The sequence below is a fragment of the Megalops cyprinoides genome, chromosome 15 (genome assembly GCF_013368585.1).
Source record: "Megalops cyprinoides isolate fMegCyp1 chromosome 15, fMegCyp1.pri, whole genome shotgun sequence".
Taxonomy (NCBI): domain Eukaryota; kingdom Metazoa; phylum Chordata; class Actinopteri; order Elopiformes; family Megalopidae; genus Megalops; species Megalops cyprinoides.
Window position 1 is genome coordinate 11145916 of NC_050597.1, and position 20882 is coordinate 11166797.

The window sequence follows — 20882 nt, forward strand, 5'->3', positions numbered from 1 at the left end:
ACGCAAGTCAGGAGCATGCTGACAACTTTTCAGAAATGGCAAATGCTTTTGACAACAGTGATTCCTGTAGATCAACAACTTCCAGCTCAATGGGCTTTGCTGAAACAACCCATAACAAAAGCAAGAGCAGACATAACGCAGTCCTCTGACGAGCAGGCATTAATACAACCCTTGTACTGCTGAAATTTCCATTTAGAGACCACGATAGATCTGACTCTTCTGAATTAGTTTTCTTAGAAGGACCTAATGCCCCAGGAGCACCTAAAATTGTCACAAAGTTTGTCAAGCAGACTCTGCAGGCATTCAGCCTGTACTCATCGGATAGGTTGCTTAGCGAGATTATAGGTAGGGTCACTAATAAGGCAAAGCAAGCTAAAATGTGTACAATTAGACACTACCTCTGACTCTCACCCATAAAGATGAGCTATCAGTTACATCATAGTATGCTGACCAAGAAGCAGAAAAAACAGGAGGGCTTGGTTGAACTGAATCATTAAAAAAAGAATAGGAGCACCTCATTTAGCCAATTATCTATATAAGATATACATGAATTCAGACATCCATTAGCATCTGCAGCATAAGGTGACATGGCCACGATGGTTGCACAGCTGTTTCAGACATATATAAAGGTGTTCAGGCAACCATCCAGAAGAGTTATGATTAGCCTATTTTGAGTTTTGCTATGCACGTGGATTGAATCCTCTTACTGTTGGCATGTGTTCCAAAACTACCTATCATTCAGAGTCGTGGAACATCTGCACACATTAGTGGCAAATCCTGCCCAGTGAAACAGCATATTTCTTACCTTGCGGAAAGAACTTTTGAAGGACACAGGCTTCCATCCCACTAAAATCCTAAAATCAATGCCCGTTTACATGATGACCAAGCAAAACTGACAGTTGCAAAGCTCTACTTTCAGAGATCCAGGCAGCTGGTGAGACTCTTCATCAGATTTAAACTGACAGTCCACTGAAGGTATACCACTGACAACAATTAAAATTGTTTTGCTTTCATCTGGTTGCATTAAACAGAATTCAGTAAGTGACAAGTGCGGTCTACAGAAATACACTGTCAAATGATATGGATATCAGAATAGCATCTGAAATGATCTGAAACTGCTGCTTTGGAATTAGTCACCCTGCAGTCAGAGTAACTGTCTCTAAAACTAGATTGAAACTAAACAGCTAGCCTTAGAAACAGAGGCAGCATTTAGAACAGTGAGGAGACCCCAAAGAGGTGCTCAAAAACAGAATGACAGACAACTAAGGACAGGTTACTGTGCAGGAAATGCCAATCCACATTGAATACAGCAGAAACACATCCACAGATATCAGAAGTAACCAAACACACTCCATACCCTTATGGCCACATACCTGGGCTTAGTAAATGGCTTCTAAGTTATCTCTAAATTGTGCAAGTTTGTTGTGTTACTTCTAGTTACATCTTGTAGGAATTAGAGAATCACGTCAGAAGACTGCATGACTGATCTCTTGACGACCCAGTGAGAAGATCTGGAGCACTTTAACGGCACTCGAGGGTAACAAGTACTACCAGAGGTAGATATGAAAATATTATTCTACTGTGCACTGAAATGAAGGTCCTCATGTTTCTAATTTATTTAGTACAGAATTCTTAGCAGGTCACTGGTAAGGAGTTTTTGACAGTGTTCTCCCCAAAAGTGTTAGCTGCCCAATGCCCCTGACAAGCATCTCCATTTCATAAGGTAACTTTGTGATGGCTGCCCTTTTTAATACAGGGAGGCATGTCTGTGAGATAGGTCTGGATGATTACCAAACACGCAGGCACAGGCCTGATGAAATTATCACTAACCAGGCCATCATAGCTCCATGGAAAGGATTCTGGCAGCCAGTGTTCTTTATTCTATGCACCTGCTAGCATCTCCTGCTGGACTACAAGCAGATTGAGCATGGCCAGCTATGATTCAAGACAGAGTGATAACGACCTACTTACGTCAACCAGTCATGCTCACAGTGTTGTAATTTTTACAGTTCATTACGTAAAATGGCAAAGTGGCTGATAATATGATAGATGTGGGAAACCCTAATGAATTATACATTTTAGGGACTCTACCCAGAAAAGGCACATTAGAGGCTGTTGTTCAAGCAGGTCCACCCATAAAATCTGACAAAAAATAAATTAATAAAGTAATATACAAACAATTAATGTGGGGAAAACAAGTCCTTGACCCATGGTCTAATGTGGAAATAATCAATGTTTACGTCATCTTTGCAATCAATGCATTTTTGCAACCATATATACTGGAGGAACATCTGGTGTTCACAGTGTACACAGTGTACACAGTTATGTACTTATGTTTTTTTCTGTCTTTTTCTTTTCTTCTTATTTGTTTTGAATATTTATTTTGTAAATGTAGTCATTTTGCTTATTACTAAGCATGCACCCGAGAGATTTCATGCGGTGTTGAAGGTCATGCATTTATAACTTAAATGAAACGCTTTAGGGATATCATCCAAATTCATAGCCTTCATTACTGCTCATTCAATAATAATTAAAATAACCATCAGCAGGATACTCTAATTGAAAATGTCTCCCTGCATAATTACATACTTATGAAAAACAACCACAGAAATGTATCAAAAAAGGAAAAAAAAAATACAACAAAAACAACAACAAACAAATGGTATCACCAAATGTTTTAACAAACACAAAACCCCACCTCTGAAAAAGGAGACTTTGCAGGTTACCCTATCAAATAAGGTACATTTTGGTAATTTACCAAGCAGCAACTAATAAAGTCAGTCCACAAGTCCACAGGAAGATCTGAGCGGCACTCAATGATGCCATGGAAACATTCTCCCATCGATAATGAAAAAGCCAAGTGACAGCTCTGTCCAGCTCCATCAGCCCACACTCCCTGCTGAACAGATTCTGTTTGTTAATTAACCGTAATGATGTAAACAAGGACTCATCCTGACAAACTCTGCTGCTCCGAGAAAGCAATCTGTTTAGACCATCACCGTGAGTGCATGCACACACGTCCCCACCTCCAAACACTCCCCAGCGCCAAAATAATAATAAGGCTGCAACGAAATGGCATGCACAGATGATTACCTTTTTCTAGTGCTGTCTATTATACAGCTGACTGCTCTTGATTTGCCTCTGAAAGATAGGAGCTGTGAGGGGCTGGTGGAGACACTGAATGCATCTACTAATGACAGTACAGCATGTTAAACTCGCTACAGCAAATGAGAGATTTCTAGTCACAAAACCCTGTTAAGATTGTTGCAATAGATTTCACACAATGTTGTTTGTTCAACAGAATGCAAAGCAAATGTTAACAGTAAATAGCAGTGTGACATTACTATGGCCACCTTTATGAGATTGTGGGGGTTGGGGGGGGGGGGGGGTTAGGTGTTGAGAGGATGGGAAATGTGAAGACTTAAAATAAATCTGAGATTTGATATCACAAATTGAGGGAGAAATGGCTGTGCTCAGTCTCATGTGATAGCAGTCCTGTTGTTTTGTCAGGTGTGATAAAGCCAAAATAATCTAATATGAAAAAGGGCAGGGAAAATACAGGTGAATAGTGTAAGTGAATAGATTGTCAACTCTAATGTAATCAAGGCTATTTGTTTTAGCCTTTTAGCCTCACAGGGTGCTTACAGGAAATTTGGGGCTGCAACAAGCATAACTTTAGAGTAAGGTAGGTGTTCTAGAACATAAAAGGACAAACCCATCAAAGGAGAAATGTTACAATAAAGAATGCACAGGGGAAGTGAAGCATTTTAAATCATTTTAAATCATTACATTAGCTCCTGAGAGTGGAAGTAGCAAGTAAATAATTGCATTCTTTCTGTGATTGTCTCAGACGTCTTGATGGAAGACATGATTTGCAAAGCCAAGGGGCTGCAAGGGGGACATCTCCTCGCTTTTGCTGGACACCTCCTCATCTCTCCAGTAATGCACAGGGGCCTTCAACCCCCTGGTGCTCAATTACATATTGTTGAGATCTGCATAATGCTAAAGACAGTTCAATCATACTCACAACTGCACCATCATTTTAATTTGATTGAATGTAAAGTAGCTAATCATGACTAATTGCTGCCACCTAAAAAACTGTGTTCTTTGGGAATATTCTTTCCTTTTTATCATGTATCTTGAGGATGTCTGTCTTTGTCACCATTGGGGAATGCTTAAAGCTTCAGCACCGCGACACGCAATGCTCCAAACAGAGCCTCCCCCCATAGTTCCATCCCTTGGAGAAACCACAGAGAGACAGATCATTGTTATTGTTCTTGGATATGCTGCTCTCAAGACAGGCTTAATTAACACGCAGTCGTTGCGGGATCCTCGTCTCCCACTGCACTACTCAGCCCATCGTTTTATAAATCAACAATTTACAGCGACACCAGCTTGACTTTGCGGAATTCGTCTGCGATGTCTAAGGAAGATATCACAAAGGAATTCATCGCCAATTAAAATTCAGAGGACTGTGCCTATCTTTATAGCACAACAGCTCATTGCAGAAAAAAAAGATATTGGGAGGAGAAAGAATGCTGAGGGATCAAAGAAACAGCTGTAAACGAGTTCCCGATCCACAGTCGGGAAAGTTTGATAAGTTCAGACCTTCCATCAGGTCTAGATAACATTTAGCTGGGGCTTTACATAAGGGAACTGTTGATGATAGGACAACTGAAATGATACCAGAAGCTTGTGAGTTTGATTCCCAAAGGGAACCCCTCTGTTGTACACTTAAGCTAGGTATTTAACTTTAACCCAGTTTTTTATAAATATCCAGTTGAATGCATGCATAATATCTACAATTTAAATTGTACAAGTGTGGGCCACAATCTGAACTGATACCAACACTCTGCTCAACAGCCCTGTACATTAATCTATCTCAGCACTGCCAGAAAGGGTGACAGTACTGCTTTAAGAGTGCCGAAATGTCAGGTTTTACATACTCTAATATTTCACACGACGAAAATAAGTTGGAACATATTTCATCCAAATGTCAAGAGACATGAAACTAACATCCCAGTTTACCTTCTTATAGTTAATTTTCCTTCAAAAACAGAAGAGCAGGTAATTAGCGTTCGTCTCTTTATTAATTGGAACTGGGTGGCATATCGCCACAGACCTAATTGCAGTTAATTGGTCAAATGTTACTTATGTTTCAGATCAGATAAATAGCTACGGCAAAACCAAGTGGCGGGATGACCTTTTTAAAGCCTCTGTCTAATTAACCTTTTAGATGTATATGCAGGTGTCTGGAACTGGAGTGCAGGCACTGGCCTTGGAAGGTGTCTGTGATGTAATGCACAAGTTCTCTATTTTGGCAGTAGGAGAGATATTGCCATGACGATAGAGAAAACTGGAACGCCTCAGCCACACGCAGCGCTGACGACCTAAAAAAAAAAAAAAGCTGTTAAAATGAATTTGCAGTACGAACACCTGTAACGTTGATAAGCATGTGCACTGAAGTGTTTCTGACCTGCAGAGAAAAATATCTCACCAATAAATCTATCTGTAACACATTTTGTCCCAATGGGTGAAATTTAGGGCTGTCAGAGACAACTGATGGAAAACAGCAGAAGAGCTGTTTTAGAACAGGAGGTATGTTAGGAAGTGAGAAATTAAAACCAAAGTATATGTACAGGATATGTGTGTGGTAAGACATATGATACAAATACACACATTTCTGCTTGATTTAATGTGTGGTGGAAGAGCAAGGTTATGAACCATGTTGCAAGAAGTCACCGGGAACAAAGGGCCTATTAAAATGCGGTAATTCACATGCAAAGTGACTGAAGTTTCAACAGGCCCCTGAACAGTGAGTATATCATGGAGGACATCCTTTAATTTTAACTCTTCAGGGGACAGATGAATTTTCACTCTTGGTACGTGTATATGTTGTAAAATTAACATTCACTTATGTGGAGATGTAAAAAGATGAGAAAACAAAAAATTATTTTTAGTTTTTACTGCATTCCAAACACATATATTACTACCTTTTGGGTCACAGAATCAAACAACTAAGGACCTTGAATTCAAACATATTTGACTGAGTTAGTGATTGTTTGGATTGTAAAACACGATTCAAGATGCTCTGTACTGTATCTATCATGAAATGTGAGATCCTTTCCTAATCTTTTCAACTGACACCCCACAGAGAATCAAAGAATTTCAAATGGGTAACAAACTAATGAGACTTGAGGGTGATGACAGCATGTGTAAGACCTTGCACTAGTGCTTCCATGACTAGAATGAAAAAACAAGTGCTGAAAGCCACAGAGACCACCAATACATGGGGAAGAAAAAAAAAACATGGGAAAAATTTTTACGATACATTGTGTATTTTCAAAAACACAGATTCCTTTTTTGGAGCGTAGAGCACAAAATGACTGGAACGCATAGGTGAACCAGAACACCAAGGTTGAGTGGTTACCATAATTCCATCTGCTCACCATTCCTTCCTGTTCACAAAGACAGATTTCTAAAGCAAACACTGGTGGGACAGACTACACAAACACATGTTCACAACTGAGGAGTGTAGGCAAAGAGAGATGAATGATGCTCCCCAAACTGTCAACTCCTTAGTAACACAAACCCACAGACAACCACAGCCTGCTCTCAAAAGGTATACTGTGACCGTCTCTGAATATGATGAGAATTTAAAGACATTTCCATGATTTAAAAAACAGGTATATTGGAAGTCCCATGCATGGTTTGTTATAAATCCTCCATGTTCACGAGTCCGTAAACGACAGATAGAGCTTTACTCGCCGGTTCAGACCTCTGCGCATCAGAGATAAAGAATACTGCAAGAGTTTATGGAAAGAGGTAAAAGAAGAAAGAAAGGAAGGAGGAAAAAAACCCTCACAGCTCTCTGGAAAACATACTTGCTTGTTTAATGTAATGATCAGTAACAAAACGTACTTACTTTCATTTCGTAAATATTTACAGCCCATTTTTGTAATCTTTGTAATTAAAATGGAGACACAAGCATACAAAAGTAAAAGCTTTATATTTCTCTAAGCCATTAAATTAATGAATTTGGAGCCACTTATGTTCCCGGACACAAATTAATGAGCGAAAAGAAAAATGGTTAGGAAAAAAGGTTGTGCATGAAGTGTTAAGCACATAAATGTAAATTAATTAGTCACATGGGAAATTAACACCCTTTTGAAAATGGAGGATAAAAACAGTATGTCATAAAATTGTACACAGTAGCACTTAAATATATAAATAATGAGGGAGCACAATGCATTTAGCAAGTGGGATAAAATGCTGACAGACATTTCAACTGCACTTTGCATTTGTTATTATTATTAGTTGTTAAATGTTGCATTATCATATTAATGGAATTCCTCACACAATTCAAATGGAATAATAGGCGGGAATAAAAGGTTTGACAAAAACAGCCTGTTACAAACAGGGCTTGTTTGTAATTTCTTGAAACTCTTTAAGACTAAAAGAGTGCAGCCATAATGTGACTCTTTCTGATGAGATTAAGGATAATCTTGACAAGAAGTGTAAAATCATTGTTGACAAGAGATATATAAATGAAATATACACATGGATACGTACCGCATGGGGAGGTAAGGCCTACAAAAACAGCAGTTGAAGTATGCAAATAACATACATCTTAATACAATAAACTGATGATATCACCAATTTTGGGTGACGAACATTAGTCTAAGATGGCCCCACATGTTTATGGTTTCTTTATTTTGTATATGTAATTAGGGACTACATGGTTAGTGGTTTACCTCAGTGTCCCCATCTAAGTTCCATTATTTATTGTTTCTGTCTTTAGGTTTTCCATGGTCTCCTTCAGCATCTTGGTTTGAGAGGTGACCATGTGCCTAGCATCACATAAGGTGTTCACAATTGATTTTTGGTGAAGTGCCGTTTTTCTACCTGGCACAGCACCGCTTTGTTCCAGCAAGAGGTTAAGTTTTTGGAGTTGATGTCACTCTCAGAGCAAGGGCACCTGTCAGGAGAGATCACAACCGGTGTGGACTTCATTGGTGGTATCTTTTCTCCTCTCAGCTAACGTTTTCACAGTGCTTCACCCTTCCACATGCCCCGGCATTAACAAGTAAAGTAAATGTTAAAGGCACACTGTCTCCTGCGCGACATTAGCTTGTTGAGCGCTTGAGCGGGCACAGTCACTTCTGGTTATGTGGGTAATCTATTAAGGCTCCCTGTTGTCAGACGTGGTCACCTTTTGAGCAATTGGATTTCAAACTTTCATGACTGAATGTCAGCTGCATGAGTAATGAGAGATCGGAGAAGCACATTTTACAGAACGCGACGGGGTAGCCCGTTTTGCTCTAACGTGTCCTCTCGCTGTCTCCAACCATGCTAATGAGGCTGGAGATAATCAGGATAACCTGCAAGCTCCCCTCTGCTGCTTTCCTCCTGGCCTGACAAGTTATCCCAGCAGCCCTTACGATGATGTGGAAGTCAGTCTCACTGAGCCAAGAGTATCGCAAATGTAAGGAGGGGCAGATCCTCTGAAGACGTAAGTCTACATTGAAATGGAAAACACAGGAACATCTTCCTCTGGTCTGAACATCCAAAATGTCTGAGGTAGACAATGGAATAACTTTTTCATTATTATTATTCCTACTTCTCTGCCTCCTACACACACAGACATCTTGCCTTGTTTTTTTGCTTTCAGCAATGACTAATTTGTTCAGGGCATACTGACATCTGCTTATGTCTCACAAATGGAAATTCTGTCCCTTGTAAGAAAGCTACATTTAGCTCCAGAAAAAATGGATATTTTGTTAGTCAGGATACGTTCATGTTTAATTTAGAATGCTTATTTCCACTCTTTCTCACATAGGATTTTGTTAACTAACAATTTGTACCTATTGTTCATTTGAGATAAAAAGAGCAATTCAACACTTCTGGTACAAATTATTGTGAAATGGATTGTTCCCATCTTGCTTGTTGATTGGTCAATAGTATTCTATACGATAAACTGTAATTTTCTGTACACATGAGAACATCACCACACAACAATGTTTAGCCAATGACCATTGAGGAATGAGTTGAAGGGAAATTACATGATATTACAGTAGGTGCAAGTCATCATTCAAAATTGCAGAGCAATGATATATAGGCATTAGGACTGCCAGGTTTTTATCTCTGTCTTTAAGATACCTGACAATCTGGCTGCCTTTTATCACCATACTAAAGTCAGGCTATGATGACAACAGCACAAATAAGTCCAGAAGTAATGCAACAATTTCACGTTAAAGTCACAAACAGTACATCTAAACTGTGCACCACATTAATCATAGATGTAAAATGGTCATACAATGTACTGTAGAAGCCAGCTATCTAGCCAAAGAATCTCGAGAATGCAAGTCTGGCTTCTCTAAAAGACATAAGAATTGCTGCAGCTGGTGCTGATGAATGCAGAATCTAACATTTGATTGCAGCTCACCAGCTACAATCTGGTAATTGCCAGCTAGCAGCAGTGATTACAATAGGTGTCACTTACTTGCTATCTACCTGTTGTTAGTTGTCAGGCAAGTGGTGGGTTACCCACCAATGTATTTTCTAAGATGATGTTAACTGAGCAATGCTACTGGCTATGGCCCAACCATACACATAGGGGAAATGATGTCTGAAAAAAGAAACTGAAAATTTAGACTGAATACAGTTTTAAATTAAAATAAAAATAGTAACATGTTTCTGAGGCTACATCTGTTGAGAAACAACACTACCAAACATTCCCAATATTCAAATAATCTGAGCTGTTTGATTAAATGTTTACATTCATCAAAGGTTCTATTGAGTGGCCTCTAAACGGTAAATGGTTATACCTTTCTTCTGTCAAATGGAGATTTCTGTAGAACTATCAATACCCACCAACCATGCATAGCTCCTCTGCAAACTGTCTTTTGTAGTTTCATATTAATGCCATTGGCAGCCTCCTCTTTAGTCTGTCTTTAATATCAAAGCCTGAAACATCACTGGTGTGCCCATCATAACTCTTAATACTTATATAATAAAAAATCTGTTCAGTTTTACACCAAAAGCTCGGGCGCAAGTAACCACCAGACAGGATTACAAGTATTTAAATCCATTTTTACCATATAGCACATGCACGTGGCTTAGGACAAACAAAAATGGAAAAAAAGAAGAAAATGAAAATAAACCTTTAGTGCAGACTTGGAAACAACCCAGGGAGAAAATCTAAGGATATTTAATCCTATCGTGGTACACCATTCATCATCTATCCAATTGCTTTCAACATTTTTTTTCAGCAGGCAATTTGCAGTTTCCCTGACAGATTTCCAAGTACGCCAGTGTGTTATGGCTACGAAACACTTCTACTGATGTCTAGAAATGAAGAGAACAGCCACTAAATAGAGCCTGAAGCCCCACCTGTGTCTAACTGACGGTTATCAACCAGAAACTTGACCCATGCCAAAAAAACATATGTTCTTAATGGCAGCTTCTTCATAAACGCATCAAAAAACAGTTGATTGTGGTTATTTTAAAAAAAGGTACTCAAAGTCCCTTGAAGCTGTTGGTCATAGATCAAGACTTTTGTGGCAAAGAAGAGCACAGCATCACACACACACCTCTGAGTGCATACCTAAGAGGACCTTGTCATTGAGATTCAGTGGTCTGCCTTTCCTAAAAGGAGAAATAGGGCAGGATAACAGTTATGTTTTCATTATTCCTCCACAAAAGGTCAGCAGAGAACACACTATTACACATTTCAAAATGTAATACAGTAAGGAATAAGATGGATTCCAGATGGTGGAATACTCATTGATGCAACTTGCTTTTGCACTGCGTATGTAGCTTGACTACTGTAGTCAGGAGATCAAAGTGCCCCCCCTCATCCAAATGCCACCCCCCACACCCCCAGCCCCCAGAACTGCACTCCCTGGTCCTTTTTAGCTGATGATGTTCACTCTGGGGATGAACGTGATGATTATCGTAACACCATATAGATAGCCACAGATTCCCAAATAATAGGATCACACAAATACAAAACAATGAGGGACCATCAAACATCTATTAGAAAAAAACAAATACAAATCAGAGCTTTGGTTTAGGTCCATGTCTACAACACATGAATAATACTGAAATTTTGTTTTTCCAGTTGGAATTTTGACCCTTTATTTCCCATTAGGGAGAGGCCTTAACTCATCAGCATCATCTAGAGTGGCTTCTTCTAAAAGTCTGAAAATGATGCATTATATTCTTATTTGTTTCTTTGTCCTGTCACAGTAACAGGCTGCCAAGTATTGGGTTTCCTGACATGTCCAACTGCTTCCACATGGTCCATTATAAGACCCTTGCAGCATACATCACTCGCCAAAAGGTGATCACTTAATGTGCTCTGGCCGGAGAAAATATAAACAGTCAGCTGGAGCACATTCACCTCCATTGACAAGATGCACAATATTATTATTGCCATTAACTTCAAGCTTTTTTTCTTACACAGCATGCCACCGAGGCATCTGTTATAGCAATGCCATGAAAGAGAGAAAAAAAGTACAAATTAACGATCTATCATTTGAAAAATGCATCCGGTCTCCTGTCTTACAAATTCATTGGGCCACCCTTCCAGCATTTCATATTTAAGGGCTTGTCGGGCATATTCTGAAGCTTGAAATGCAGAGCGATGCATTTCTCCCAGGCCAGTTCCCACAATTCCCCTGCCTGATGCTCCACAGCTCAGTAACTGATGCTGCTGTCCTCTGTGTGGGGTGTGATCAGTCAGTCCTACACTCAGTGTCCTGCTGCCGTGACAGATTACTCTCTCACTTGGAGAAGAGCAGCGGACTCCGCATACCCAGTGGGCCAGACAGAGAGAGGCCACACGACCCACCCCTCCCTCCCTCAGCTTCTGTCAAAGTTCCTCCTCAAGAAGCACTCTGGATCTCACTATAGTGTGTGTGTGTGGTGTGTGTGTGTGTGCGTGTGCATGCGTGTGTGTTGCGAGAGAGTTAAGTTATACCTATTTAGCAAAGAGTGGACAAAGACAGAGCACAGGATAACCAGTTCCACCATTTCCAGGTGCTCTGAACTGCATGCTGAGGTTAAACTAGTTGTTTCTTGGCTTGGAGTTCTCCTCGTTTTTCATCCGAAGGCCATCCATCATTCAGGTCCTGTTCAGGATTTAATGCAATCTTGTCTTCGGTTTATTCACTTTTCCCATTACGCAGGCTAAGTCCTCATTCACAGTATTTTGTGGATTGTCATGACCTCCCATGATGTCAAGGGACTTCAGAAGGTATGAATTACAATATTCATTTATTTAAGACAGCCCAATGGACCTGCAGTGACATGTCAAACCTCTAGATGTCACTCTATACACCCATGACTTATATAACAAATAGTATTAGTAGTTTATGTCATTGGGTAGAAGATAATGTAATCTTCCAAGTTATGAGTTGGTGGGTCCACAATACATGATGGCCTTTTCAGCATTAATAACCATAATGAGCCTGAGGTCTGGGTTCTTACAAACATTTATTTTTGTGCAAGCTGACGTCACTTAAATATAGAGAATTCAAATGCAACTTCATAAGGTCACACAATAAATGCCCAAAAGAACCAGCTTCAATGTATTTCTTATCCTCTTATTCTGCTCCTTCATCTCATCTTTACATATAACATTACATCTGCACAAATCATGCCTAAACTGTACCCATAAAAACACCTCTCAACATTTATCTCTCCTCATATTCAGCTAGTAGCCACATCTGTTAATCATAGTCAAGAGCAAGTTAAATAGAACAATGACTCTGAACTCCAAGTGTTCGACCAGTTTTTCAAATGTGCCACCAACGAAGGTGTACTATTTGAGCCAACAGAGGACCTTAAATAAACTAGAAGTAAATAATGTGATATTGTGTTGCTAACCACTAGGTAACCACATAGCTAACATTGATGATGCCACCTATATAATTAGCTAGCAAGCACATTAGGCGATGCAAAAGGACATTTCAAAAATATATTTAGCTAACTTGCTTGCTACCTTGATATATCTGTATTTATTTACCTGGGAGAATGTGCCTTGATTTTTTTTTTTTTTTTTACATTTCAGCAATATCCATGTTTTTGTAGCATAACACAGCTTGCAAAATGGGATTATCGCATTCCATAAGATCTTCCATATCCGTACTCCTCTGGTGCTATAGCTAGCAATGAAAGAAAATCAATTCCAATTCCAAAATTATGTACAAACAGCACTGGAGTTAGCAGCATTTTCCTTAAAACCTGCATGTTAGCAGTAGCTGGTCAGCTACCTGCTAGCTATGATTTTTCTTCACCAAAAGTGGAGGTTAGTAAACATGTCTTACCCAAATTCACACACTCCTTTAACAAAATCATCAACAATAAGTAATAAATACTATAAATAAATAATAAATAGAACAATAAATAAACCATGCTCTATTTCAGAACAACATATTTCTTTGCATTGAAGTGGACTGTAACCTCTAAAGAGCTACCTAGCTAACTACCTACATTTACAAAAGTAATGAGCTAACTGCTAACTGTACCAACTGCCATCAAGAGTAACCCTCAGTGCTAACGACCTAGCTCCCCAACAGTATAGCTGGCCAACAAAGGAATGCAATACCACATTTGGTTTGCTTCAGAAATGAAAGAGATCTATATGTGATGCCAGGATAAGGGAAAATGCACGCTGGATCCAAAATGATAATGAAAGAAAAGTAGGGACAAAAAAAAAAAAAAAAAAAATCAAAATCCAAGTAGAATGAATTATGAAGCAAAATATACAATTTCCGGACTATACTGTATCCAAAGTCAGCCATCTATCTGTGCCATTACATTGTAATTATGTAAGTACAAGGACTGCATAAATACTGTACTACACAAGTAGACATTGTTGCACCATCTGTATTATGAGACACACCAGGCCGGCTCTGAAGTGCCTTTGACAACCCTTTTACATTACAGTTTCCCTCTTTCCAAACACATTTGCAGCACTCATGAGACACGACCAAAGGGGATACACACATGCCCAACATGCCATAAATTATGTGTACTTGCTCTTTTTTTTTTTTAGGCATGAGACACGTGTCTAGGGTCTTTGACTCCGAAGTGTGGCTCGGACTCCAAAGTCTGCAGATTAGCCGGTAAGCTTTGCTGGTTTTAATCTTTTACACTCAAGTTTATTTTATGTTCCATTTTGTTTTGACTTCCATCCCTTTGTAATGCCCTGGAATCCCCATTAGACAGCCGCCCGTCTAGAGTTCCCTAAAGCAGGCCCCTCTCGGTGCGCCGCTGGCACACAGCTTCTCTGTGGCCGCTCTCCCCGCCGTATTCTGGTCCTCCTCGTCTGCCAGCGCCTAGCTATGCAGAACGGAAAGCCATTGCTTTCCAATGAGCTTAGCGCTAATCTGCTGGGGAAGGTCCCAGAACCCTGCACTTCTAACCATCACGCAAGTCGCACAGAAAAGACCGTGGGTGCCAGCCACGTCTTTTGAGGAAACAAACACAACAGAGCTTTTCTTTCATTCTACGGGCAAAGCCTTTCTTTCTGTGTCCTTGCTTGCATGGAAAAAAAAGAGGACAGAGGAATTGGTTCTAGCTAACGTCTGAGCTCATCCATTGGGGTCCAGTCAATCACAGATAGGCAGTGTTTTCTCAGAGGGATTGCTGGATCTGTAGCAGCTGTGAAAATAAATTCTCCGGCATTGGCTGTCTCCGAGTAAAAACACAATCCTTTTTTATAAACAGGTGAATTATTGGATAAATAAATGAGGAATGAAACCAAATACATCACTGAAATGTGTCTGAAACAGAGAAATAAATTAAGCAGTGCTGGACAAGGAAGGAAAAACAGAAATGGTTTACTGCTCTTTCCAGCAGTTTCCCTGCTCATTCCAACATGATTTTATTTAATAAATAAACAGTAAGGATACTTCTTCAGCATAAACCAGTGCTTTGTTCTCAGCATACTCTGTGCATGGAAGCACACTGAGAAAAGTAACGTGTTATGGTCCTTTCTACTGAAGTGACAAGCAGATTATGTGCCATTAAGTTAAAGACTGCTCTCTGCCTTATTGATACTACCTCAGTATTGTTGCATACACATGCAATGCAAGGATTTGTAAAAGGAAGGGATACAAATGAGGTATTACTCACCATGAAAGAAAACCTCTGTGATCTACATTATATTAATTTATATACAACATAGACAGCATATTATATATACAATATTTTGCTGTTCAGTGAACGTATGTGTATATGTGGATCTCTGACGCATTTTGAACCAATGTAAAGACTGATGTCATGTATGATAGTTGTGGTTAGGGTTTGTGGCTGTGGGAGGGGACATGCAAACTCAGGCTCATTACCTTCTTAGCATAATAACCTTTGCCTTTCAGCTCTGCATTTCAATCCTCAACACTTAACTCCATTCCTCCCTTTGCCCTTATTATCTGTTGTACTAGGGCCAATGTAACAACAAAAAAACGTATGTGTGGTACAAAATTTAACTGTGAACTCTCACCTATTTTTTATGTTGCTTGAGGTTTATGGACTCCCCTCAGTTTTAGGCTGATTACTCGGAATCTGTAATAGCTTTCCACACATGTCATTTTGTTGAGAGCTACTTTGTCTAATGGAAAATGCCCTGAATATGACATGAGGAATTTGATATTCCCTTTTATATGAGGTAAAATATTTTTTGCTTGTTGAAAAAAAAAAGTTTTTCTTGAATGTCCCTCCAAAGGCAAATGTGTCAGCTCAGTTCTCTACACAACAAGCTTTAATTTTCTGGATTGCATACATATAAAAACCATTTCAGAGGAACTTTCCGTCACTTTGTAATTTGAAAAAGTATCATATGAGTGTCAGGTGACACTCTGCTCAGACATTTTACAGTTAGATAAAAGCGTTGTCTTGATTTTAACACACTGTAATAATAAATGAATATTTTCTAAATACTGTTGTAAAATAAATACACAACAATAAATTGCAACAATAAACAAGTATTTACATGAATAATGATTTAAATGCAAAACAACAAGACACAACTATGTAAATTTTAAGCCATTGCAATCTAGTAGTTGTCATGATAAATCAGTTCATGTTTCAGTTATATTACCAACAAAAAGGAAAAGGGCTTTCAATCGGATTTGGCCTCATCTGCATGGCCAAGTGAGCTGAGAGAGATGCATCTGAATATACTGCAGATATCAAAAGGCAGAGATTACATCTTCATTGTATACAATCCTGTTGTTTACTGACATCTGATTGAAAAACATGTAAGACCCAGGTTTCTAGTGTATACAAAAAATAATAAAATGTTTCTACAATGGACCATTAAACGGCCTTTTGATTAGGGAATGCAATATGAAAGACACGATCAGTCTGTTGTGCACCTCTTTTGTGTAAGGCTCATATAAAGGCACTTTTAGCACCGAAACGCAAACCTTCTCACTAAGAAACCATACTGTGACCGTGTCACTAGTAACACGATTTTTCAAACATCCATAAAAAAAACGGCAGATGACGAAAATTACTGTTAGTCTCTTACTGTGGAAGCCACTTGAAATTGGTTTCAGACACTGAACACTCGATTGATTTTTGAAACAGAGTATTTCCGGTCTTGATGTTGGTGCCAACGTTATGACATAGAAAATGGAAAAAAATGTCACTGGTCTGCACAACAGGGGCCTACAGCTTTGTTATTTCCTCCCATTGTGGTACTGCATGATCAAATTATTCTTTCCTTTTTTTTAGGGAGTTTTGTACTCACCACAGAACGCAAGCCGTGCTCCTTCATCAGCTTCAGGGAGTTTTGATAGCAGTCTGTCAGTAATTCTCGCTGGGATTTGCCGACGTGGCCTCTCGCCACTGGGCCCACAGTGTGAATCACATCTGTTTGAGAAAGTAAAGAACATCAAATTATTTCTGAACAAAGATACTTTTTGTTTTGTCTCACTCTACAGTATTTGTTCTTTTTTACTATTCTTGAATTGGTCTCATTATTTTTTCCAAAGTTTCAGCTCATGTGCATCAGAGTTAGACAGCTGATAACTGCTGTTGCTGGATGCAATAAAACCATGAAAATTGGATTCTATGTGCAATTATACAAACTACAATCTTGTGTACCGCATTAATAACTCCATAAGACAAAGAAATACATCACTATAGTACCATTCAATTAGACTACAATTACACTGCAATTACATTGATAACTCAGAAATTATAAATGTATAATAAATTACTAATCATTTACCCCTCCCCTTTTTGTTTTTTTGCTATGTACATTTTAATGAGTACCATCAGTTGATTCTGAGACAAAATACTTTATACATTTAATAGCACTCCCACCATAAACATCGACATTGCTCCTATGGGGGTTCAACATTAGCAACAAACTCATCATGGTCAGTTCATGAATGTATGCAAAGGCACACGTACCTAGTGAAAGCTTTTTTTCTTTAATTTTATCAACAGAAAAAAACAAAGCAAGTGGTACACAGGGTGGCTGGTCTGCACTATATGCATTTGTAACATAATTTTCCTGGGAGGCTCTCATGAATGCACACATCGTGTGCAAGTCTGACAGACATGCCCAACTAAAAATCATGTCAAGCGAAGTTGCAAGTAATCACAGACATGTGAAAAGTACTTTAAAACACAGCTTAGTGAAGGAAAGCTTCCAAATGGTGGACTGTTTTCTCCTACAGAAACATATCAAGACGATTGTTTATAAATATTGTTAACCAGCTCTCGAGCTTGAAAATTTCATTTAGCAGTGTGCCATTTTCAAAATATTTTGGTGGTAAACCTGACATAATTAGAAATGAAGTAGTGTTTCAGAGGACTATGTATGAATGTGTGTGTGCATGCATCTGTGTGTGTGTGTGTGTGTGTGTGTGCGTGTATGTGTGTGTGGAGATTTGTTCCCAGACCTCATTACCTTGGTATTACCATTCAATATTCTCATAATCACCTCTTCCTGGGAGAAGAGGGATATGAAGGGAGTGTCACCTGCTTTACAGAGGGCAACATCATTGTGAAATGAAAACAAGATTTGAGGATGTCTCCTCTATCAGAACATAGGGACACTTTTAATAACCCCTCTACCAAAAAATGAATACATTTATTGTGTTAATGAAATGGCAGCCCAGATAGGAAATCAATTACAGGGTTCATTTATCTGACCCGTTCAAGAATTCATCTCTCTCACATTCTGCTCTCCCTCTTGGCGCATAGTAATGTGTCTGACTGTCAATCTCCATCTTCTCCATCTGAGTCGGCCAGACTGAGGAATGCAGCCCTCTTTAATTGAATCATAAGAGCGATGACAAGAAAATAAGAGAATGTAAGCATCGATTTGACAGTGAAATAATGCGCCCGTGTCACATGGCTCCTTCTGGCCTCTTTAAGGGTGTTGCAGAGGCTGGATAATAAACAGGCTTATTTATCCAGTGCGTAGGCCCGGCATACGAAACACACCCACACCAGCAGCAGCCGTCATCAATTTACCAGAAGCCAGGTGTGTGTTTACAGACGCTGCACTCTCAAAGGGCCTTTTTTCACTCTGTCTGAAGCGAAACACCATGCCGCAAACAAAAACTGCTACACGCACTGTATGTCAGCAGGCAAATGAATGACCTCGACTCCCCAAACACTGCAATTACACTGGAAGGACAAGCTGTGGCTTTAGTTCATGCATTTCATATATATATATATATATATATATATATATATATATATATATATATATATATATTTTTTTTTAAATTCCTTTAACTGCTGGATGAATCCTAGTTTAGAAAGCAGTAAAATACCTAAATGCTTCTTGCTGGCCCCTGCTACATACTCCATACAGTTAAATTGCACCTCCTTCCAAAGCTTCCCAAAGGTCTGTAAAGGTGACATTTGTCCTCTCTGATATGACTATGGTTAGATATGTAGCCTTCATTAAATAATACAATTTCTTGCAAAGAGTTAACAACTGTAAAGGTAACCAAACAATATTTTATGCCCATTGGTGTAATGGCTCAGTTTTTAATTTAGAATGAATATTAAGCCCCCTTTTTGCCCTTATTTCAATGTATCTGCTATTAATTCAGTTTTCTGGTTCTGACAAGCAATGGACTTGTGTCTGGAGAGCAAAACCCCATGAAAACAGGAAAAAAAGATGTGGCTTAATAATTGATGATTTTTTGAATGACTTTTAACCAAAGCCCCTGTTAAAGTTACCTTGTACTAACTGCCACCATTTTCTTCTTTCTGTTAGGTTCTATTTATTCCTTTAAGTGGATGATCAAGTGCCTGTTTGTTTATTAAAGATAAATATCATTTTATAAATATTTCACAACAGCTGTAATGATTCATTCACTAGCCTGCTTATGATCCATGAATCTCACTTCAGAGTCCATTAAACATTGATGACATATAATTCATTTATTTGAAATTCCACAGATAACCATTTCTGCATTTTGAAATATTGAACAATCTTAAATATATATTTTTATGTATATATACTGCAAATAGAGGAAACCTCATAGTCTTGCATTCATTGAACACAACTCAGGAATGTATAAATTCCCATTTGGCATGTTATTTTAGCTTGCATGGACAGGCACTTTGCCAAGCTCCTCCAATGTGCGCAACACCTCTGATGGAAAAGCATGTAGGCTACAAATTAACATGTTCCTCTAATTTTAATCATAAAATACATACTGACGACAGGGACGTCTGGAAAAATGTGTCAATCTGATACACTATGTATCAAAATGATACTCTTTTAGTTCAGACTCTGGGTTAATTGATATGGGGCCAAATGGTGAACATTTTTTTTCCTTTTTCCTTTTCTTAACATACAAAGTTTATTCAATAATAAACAACAAAAATAATAAGATATGATGGATGACAGTTCCTCCGTCAGGATCAGTCCCACTACTGGTTCATCTGTCAATCTGTCAGGCCACCTGGTACCTCAACCCAAAAATCCATCCATGGCTCACCACAACAAAACGTACAACATCCAACACAAGCACACAAGGACATACACTTTTAAAACAATACTCTGTCCATCAAACAACCTGCTGAGCATCAGGACCCGAGACTGTCAAAACATGGTTTCCCTAAATTCCAGATAAAATTTAGCAATTTAACGCTGAAAATGCATACATACATACAGTAAGTGAGAAGTGTGTTAACTACAAATCTTTGCGTCTGAATCACCTTCCACGGCAAAGGAGCTGGAAGAGTCAATTTGCCTTCTTGTGCTTTGTTAATTTGTTTTGCCTCTGCCACTTAAGGGAACACATGATGCTGAGAAAGAATGAAGTTAATGTCCAACCTGTTTTTATTTTTAGTGTTTCGTAGTGTAGTGTTTCTGTACTATACAGTAACTGAGCATTTTAGTGTGCTCTCTAAACAATGCTTTGTAGAAATTCACTCTCTTGCTCGCTCCAAGTGTCTTAAGCTGTCACATAAAAAACACTTTCTGCTGAGCCTTTGTGACTTTATGTCTATGTGTTGTGTTTCTTATGTAAGAGCATCAGTAATAATCATGCCACTCGAAATATCAAAGAGTTTATTGTTTAAACAATACAGTTGTTTTCAGTCGGTAGTTTTTTTTTTTTTTTTTTTTTTACATTCAATTGCTCTGTCTTTTATTTTAGTGACACCAGGTCCAGGTAGTTGTTTGGAAATCTGGCTGTATAGAGATTGTGTCTTTAAGAGCTGCAGAACCTTTCCAGAATAATATTCGTTTGCCAGCATCTCACTATATGGCAATAATGGGGCATCTGTCCAATTGTTTGTCATGTATAATTCATTGTGCTCAGCACTGCAAGAGCAACACCATGGCAATTAAAGTCTGGACAAGCACCACACTGGATCACTGCTGAATT

The 20882-nt window shown here is 38.8% G+C and overlaps 1 protein-coding gene across 1 annotated transcript in view; it reads right to left on the reverse strand.

Annotated features, from left to right (window-relative positions):
• LOC118790322 (ADP-ribose glycohydrolase MACROD2-like) overlaps positions 1-18263 on the reverse strand; it is a 153693-nt gene extending 135430 nt beyond the window's left edge. Inside the window, exons 1-2 of the mRNA XM_036547231.1 lie at positions 18203-18263; positions 16763-16884 (exon numbers count right to left, since the gene is read on the reverse strand). Coding sequence (XP_036403124.1) covers positions 16763-16884; positions 18203-18263 — 183 coding nt within the window. The remainder of the gene's footprint in view (positions 1-16762; positions 16885-18202) is intronic.
• Between the last annotated feature and the right edge of the window lie 2619 nt (positions 18264-20882).